Genomic DNA, 6262 nt, shown 5'->3' with positions numbered 1-6262 from the left:
GATCCTGGGCTGAACTCAGGAAACCAAATATATGAACTGTGTTTGTTCTATGGTGTATTGTGTATTTCTTTCTCATTGTAGTATGAAAAGAAATGCCCATCGACTGTGAGGAAGCGGCGTTTTACCGAGAGATAGTAGATGCGACTAAAGATAACGCGTCGTCTATTGTGAGATGAATAGAAGTGCGCATGAGTGTCTGAAATGTTGGTATAGGATCTATACCAAGTACTGCGAATAGAGCGGGAGACGACACCAAAGGAGATCAAGAAGGCTTATAGGAGGCTGGCAGTTCGATGGCATCCTGATAAACACCGGTGCGTTAGTACTAGGTGGACGAGAGTATAGGGTTTTCAGATTTATAGTATTGGAGATCAATATTGTATATATCTATGTATAGAGGAAAATAATACATGATATTAGTTTATATTATATCAGTAAATTTAGATATGTACGATATTAATGTAATAGGTATAAAGCATATGGAGTCCATATTATGGACGCACGCGTGCATGTGCTGCGAAAGAATGGATCTCAATTCATTCCATAAACGTGTCGAAATTGTGGCGAGAGATGCACATGGCCAACAACATGTTTTGGTGACAATACGAAAATTGTGGAGGAATTCTTGGCTACATATTAATTCGTATATAAACTCCTATTATTAGTGAGGAAAGCCCCGAGTTCAGCTGCTGAGGAAAGCGAGCATATATTCCGACACTCAGTGTTGAACACTGTCCTGAAATTCTTCCGGAAATTTTGCGGAAGTAGTCAACCCCGGATCCAAACTGAAAATATTCCCATTATATTTACTACTGCTGAATGATGATGTTATTCTCATATCTAGATGGCGTTCGCCCAGAATGCCGTTTCATTCGTGATTTTTTGTATCGCAATCAGCGTCATAACAGTAGACACTATTCTTGAGTCGTCTCGTTTTAATTCCCCGACCGACGAGTATAGTGGAGTTTCACCTGTTTTACGTGAAGTGGCGTAAAACTCGGTGAAAAACGCGATTTTCGCGGCCTGTACTAGTCGTGCAATATACTTTTCACTAGTGTTTCTCGTATCACGGGTGAAACTCCAGTGGAATCGAAATGGACGTGGAATGAGCGTTGGAGAACTGCATTCAGGAACGATTTCGACAAGGCGTTCGCCGAGAGCGTTTTCAAACTCATCGCGAGGGCATATGAGGTTCTCTCTGATGAGAACAGCAGAGCGGATTATGATGCGGGTGGTTTCAACGGCGGTATTTTCTGTAAGTAGCAGCGGAGTTTCACCTGTTTAACGTGAAGTGGCATAATACTCCATGTTTATTATTGAAAATGTGTTTTCTGCGTCCGATAACACAAGTGAAATGTGAAATATGTTTTTCACTGGTGTTTTTTTTTCATACCACGGCTGAAACTCCAATATTATCTACTACTACTACTACTACATAACCTCATTAATAGAGGGTGTATATGATTGTCGTAATGCAACACCTTCATTGGAGTTTCACCCGTTTCACTTGAAGTGGCGTAATACTCTGTGAAAAACTCGATATTCGTGCTATGCGATAGTCGTGAAATATACTTTTCACTAGTGTTTCTCGTATCGCGAGTGAAACTCCATTATTGATATTTGCATGTTCGGTGTGGCTATAATATTATAAATATTAATTTAATGTTTGCTGTGGTAGGCACTGATGGTGAGGCGGGAGGAGGATTCAACTGCCCTAATCCGAATGATAGTGAAGCCTTTGAAACCTTCTTTAAAAACGTAATCAGTTTGGCAGGGGCGGCTGAATTATGTCGGTTAATGTGTTTCTTGTAGTTCTTCGATGACACTGATACGAGCGGTAAGCAGTACGGTGAATGGAGTTTAAATGATGTAAATAACTACACTCAGCTGAAGTAAGGGAGGTTCTTGCGAAGCGACTACTTTGTGGTTCGTTCGGTCAACTCTTTCTCAACGACTACATCAGTTGAAATCTCGAGACACGTATCATTCTGGAGGGTCTTCCTCCCAGAGATATGAAATTTCTCTCGACTGTGGTGCCCTATGTCGTGAATTTGCCGGGACTGTTGAAAGAGCTAGAAAAAGCCCATACCGGGGATCGAACCCGGGACCGTTAGAAATACTTGGAGCTCCGTTCCTTCGTCTCGGAAGCTACCTAGCAGCAGTGTGTTGTAGCATTTACTGTTGTTGTTGTTATCAGCATGGCTCATCTGGAGCGCGACTCGCCGCATATGGTTGACATCGTGAAATGTGGGCTGAGATATTTAGCTGCGGTAAGTGTGGACGTGTGTCGGTGAAAATTTGGGAGGAAAGTTTTGGGAATTTTCTGTTGATTTGTAGAATTTGTATATAAAAGTCTATAACTAGTGAGAAAACTCTTGAGCTCAGCTGAGGAAAGTGAACATATATTCCTCCAACACTGATTACGTAGCCAACGAGAAATTCACATTTCTGAACCTTGCAGATTGCCCGCGTGCCTTATGTGTGAGTACTTGTCAGGGAAATTACGGTATCAGTTCAGTGTGTGGTAGTTCGTTATTGTAGTAGAGTATTGTCTAGGCTTCAGCATGAAACATTACTTAATGTGAAATGATTTTTTCCCGAATTTGCATAGGAAAAAATACGCTCTTCATTAGGTTGTCGACGATTTCGATACTATGAACGTGGCACTGCTAAGACATGACCGGATTGATTGTATATACGTTTTGCTGGCTTATGATATGGACAGTAAGGACTACTACTACTACTACTACTACTACTACTACTACTACTACTCCTACTACTACTACTACTACTACTACTACTACTACTACTACTACTACTACTACTACTATCATAATCAGGCCCGCTAACTCAAGAGACGTTCTTTGAGGGTTACGGTATTAACTACTATGATGCACCTTTGCAGAGTGCTATTGCACCGCGATGGCTCGACTGCAATGTAAGCTACCTCCGGCTCACTCTAGTACAGTCCTCGTTGCTGAGCTATGGTATTATAAGTGGACTCATTCGGGAGTTAACGATAGTGAAGTTTTGGAACTGCATTCACAATATTATTCATAACACTCCCAAGGTGGTGCAGATGATCGTGCCTTGTTTAGAATACGGATGGGCGGCCTGTGGATCACGAGACATCATCATTGAAGGAACTGACCTTGGATGAGTAAGCATCGACTGTATGGTCTCTTAGTGGCCAGCAGCCTTTCAGTTGTTCATTGCTGAATTGTGTGTATTAGATTCAATTTTTCAGTGTCACAAGGTGTACTATATAGTTGTATTGTGCAATCAACTCCAGTATTTGTGTAGTGTATAGTTGTATTATACAATTAACTCCAGTGTTTGTGTAGTGTATAGTTGTATTATACAATTAACTCCAGTGTTTGTGTAGTGTATAGTTGTATTATACAATTAACTCCAGTGTTTGTGTAGTGTATAGTTGTATTATACAATTAACTCCAGTGTTTGTGTAGTGTATAGTTGTATTGTGCAATCAACTCCAGTGTTTGTGTAGTGTATAGTTGTATTATACAATTAACTCCAGTGTTTGTGTAGTGTATAGTTGTACTATACAATTAACTCCAGTGTTTGTGTAGTGTATAGTTGTATTTTACAATTAACTCCAGTGTTTGTGTACTGTATAGTTGTATTTTACAATTTTCTGCAGTGTTTGTATATCCTATAGTTGTATTATACAATTAACTCCAGTGTTTGTGTAGTGTATAGTTGTACTATACAATTAACTCCAATGTTTGTGTAGTGTATAGTTGTATTATACAATTAACTCCAGTGTTTGTTTACTGTATAGTTGTATTATACAATTAACTCCAGTGTTTGTGTAGTGTATAGTTGTATTATAAAGTTAACTCCAGTGTTGTGAAGTGTATAGTTGTATTATACAATTAACTCCAGTGTTTGTTTACTGTATAGTTGTATTATACAATTAACTCCAGTGTTTGTGTAGTGTATAGTTGTATTATACAATTAACTCCAGTGTTTGTATATCCTATAGTTGTATTATACAATTAACTCCAGTGTTTGTGTAGTGTATAGTTGTACTATACAATTAACTCCAGTGTTTGTGTAGTGTATAGTTGTATTATACAATTAACTCCAGTGTTTGTTTACTGTATAGTTGTATTATACAATTAACTCCAGTGTTTGTGTAGTGTATAGTTGTATTATAAAGTTAACTCCAGTGTTGTGAAGTGTATAGTTGTATTATACAATTAACTCCAGTTTTTGTGTAGTGTAGTATGTATTGTGTTTGTGTGTTTCTCAGATTCATAGCACGTCAGGAGGCTGAGAAGGCGTATCTGGCATCACAGGGGCTCACTCCTGATGATTTCCTCTTTGCTTAGTTGTCGATGTCTACTGTATAAGTGTACACAATCAGTGTTGTGTTGTAGCATTGCACATGGCCAACTAAATGACAATATGAGAATTTTGAGGAATTTTCAGGAAATTCTGTATACTCATACGCGAATTCGCATATAAACTCCTCGACGAGTTCAAGTGAGGAGAGCGAACATATGTCTAGTGAGGAGTGGACATATGAACTGATGACTGTTCAGATGTCGGTTAATGAGGAGGATGAAACTCACCGTGGCCCGACCACTGCCGCTGAGGCTCTGAAAGCGATGGGCTGGCAGTACTGGGGGGATATATGGCGGTCGATTTACTATTATATGTGAGAAACGGGGGATGCCTGTTTTGGATTTTACTCGAGGTGGGGTAGACCGATGAAGGAATGTGCGGAGGAGTTACGAATGCAGAGACGAGATGATCGCCAGTCCGCGTTGGGAGCTGTTGAGAGGAAGACGATCACTCCGTGAGTCGCGGGCTGAGATGGACATGATCAAATACATGTGTTGGTGACAATATGAAAATCTTGGGGGATTTCTGTTGGTTTCTGTACCCTTCTCCTCAGTGTGGGAAAATATGCACATGGTCAACTACATGTGTTGGTGGCGATTTGATAATTCTAAGGGAATTCTTATTGCATGTATGTAGAATTATACCCGAATTCGTATAGGAATTCCAAAAATCAGTGAGGAAACTTCCGAGCTCAGCTGAGGAAACCGAAGGTATATTGCTCCAGCACTGCTAGGAGTTTATGATGCCCTTCTGCAGGCTCGAGGGCATCCTCGTCGACGAGGCCTTCGATGCACCCTTCAACACGTATGCCGTAGCAGGTACGTGTGATCGGGGTGGGTGGGAATATGCACATGGTCAACTACGTGTGTTGGTGATAATAGAAATTCTGATTGGTTTCTGTATAATTTGACGCGGAGTCGGATGTTCTGCAGCTAGTGGGAGGTAGAAATTTATCACTCGGAAAATGTGAGAATTTCGCCCGAAAACTATGAGAAAATTTGCTTTCGACTCGGATGAGGAAAGCGAAGTCAAACACTGTATGTATGGTTGTTCAGGTCTGTTCGCACTGGTCAGTTGGCGGTTCCTAAGAGCGTATCCTCCTCTTATTAATCGTCCAGCAATCGTCTTGTCCTCTGCATTCGTAAGACATCCATGAAGTTATATCATGGCCACACGGTGCGGCTACAGCTAACGTATAAATATTAAAAATGATGATGTTGCATTACTACAATAGTCTTATTTCTATATATGCTCGCTATTTTTGAGGTTATTTACTGATAATAGTATATTGTAGTTTCACCCGTGATATGAAAAACTCTAGTGAAAAACATATTTTACATTTCACTTCGTGGTCAACAATCGTATAATCGGTCGCAAGGATATATACGTCCTCAAATTTACTTGACACTTCACTTCACGTTAAACGGGTGAAACCTCATTTGAACCCACAGTGCCAACTGTGAGTTGCCTCAGATTCCCCCTGGCTTGTTTTGTGTGTGGCGACGATCGTATATGCGTAGGGGAATGATATGTCAGTTCGTGAGTGCTCTCTTTGTGTCGTGCACTGACACAGAGTTTGGTTTTGCCCCTCAGATTTACACTGAGGGTCAGAATTCAGAGCGAGCGCAAGAGATCATTGATCTTTATCATGAGTGGTGTCCTGATGACTATGAATTTATGAAGGGCCGGCCGGGTTGGGGTTGCTACAATAACATGTAGCGCGCCACCATAGAGTCGCTAAATGGTGTTTCTGTTCACACCGAGGTGCTTGTGTTATTTGCTGTCGTTGTTGTTGTTCGGGTGGTATGTCTCAGGTATTCTGAACCTTTTTCATGGGAATAGTAAATTTGAGTATCATGATCCTCCGTGTCGGAGTTCGTGTACTGAGCGA

General features: G+C 40.7%; 3 protein-coding genes across 3 annotated transcripts; all 3 read left to right on the top strand.

Annotated features, from left to right (window-relative positions):
• Window positions 1-92: 92 nt before the first annotated feature.
• On the top strand, window positions 93-1896 carry Pmar_PMAR004962 (heat shock protein DnaJ, putative; the record flags this gene model as incomplete). Its single annotated transcript, XM_002777510.1, has 5 exons — window positions 93-167; window positions 214-314; window positions 1131-1255; window positions 1679-1758; window positions 1813-1896. 5 exons carry the CDS (start codon window positions 93-95, stop codon window positions 1894-1896), a joined length of 465 nt encoding a protein of 154 aa, XP_002777556.1.
• A 302-nt stretch (window positions 1897-2198) lies between these two features.
• Pmar_PMAR004961 (hypothetical protein) lies at window positions 2199-4355 on the top strand (the record flags this gene model as incomplete). Its single annotated transcript, XM_002777509.1, has 5 exons — window positions 2199-2270; window positions 2634-2724; window positions 2841-2938; window positions 3099-3160; window positions 4277-4355. The coding sequence occupies 5 exons, from the start codon at window positions 2199-2201 to the stop codon at window positions 4353-4355; spliced, it is 402 nt and encodes a 133-aa protein (XP_002777555.1).
• Window positions 4356-4556: 201 nt separating this feature from the next.
• Window positions 4557-5481, top strand: Pmar_PMAR004960 (hypothetical protein; the record flags this gene model as incomplete). Its single annotated transcript, XM_002777508.1, has 4 exons — window positions 4557-4684; window positions 4733-4825; window positions 5128-5175; window positions 5427-5481. 4 exons carry the CDS (start codon window positions 4557-4559, stop codon window positions 5479-5481), a joined length of 324 nt encoding a protein of 107 aa, XP_002777554.1.
• Window positions 5482-6262: the final 781 nt, after the last annotated feature.

This window comes from Perkinsus marinus, assembly GCF_000006405.1.
Source record: "Perkinsus marinus ATCC 50983 genomic scaffold scf_1104296951558, whole genome shotgun sequence".
Taxonomy (NCBI): domain Eukaryota; phylum Perkinsozoa; order Perkinsida; family Perkinsidae; genus Perkinsus; species Perkinsus marinus.
The sequence above is the reverse complement of the archived record's forward strand: the minus strand, read 5'-3'. Positions and strand labels throughout refer to the sequence as shown.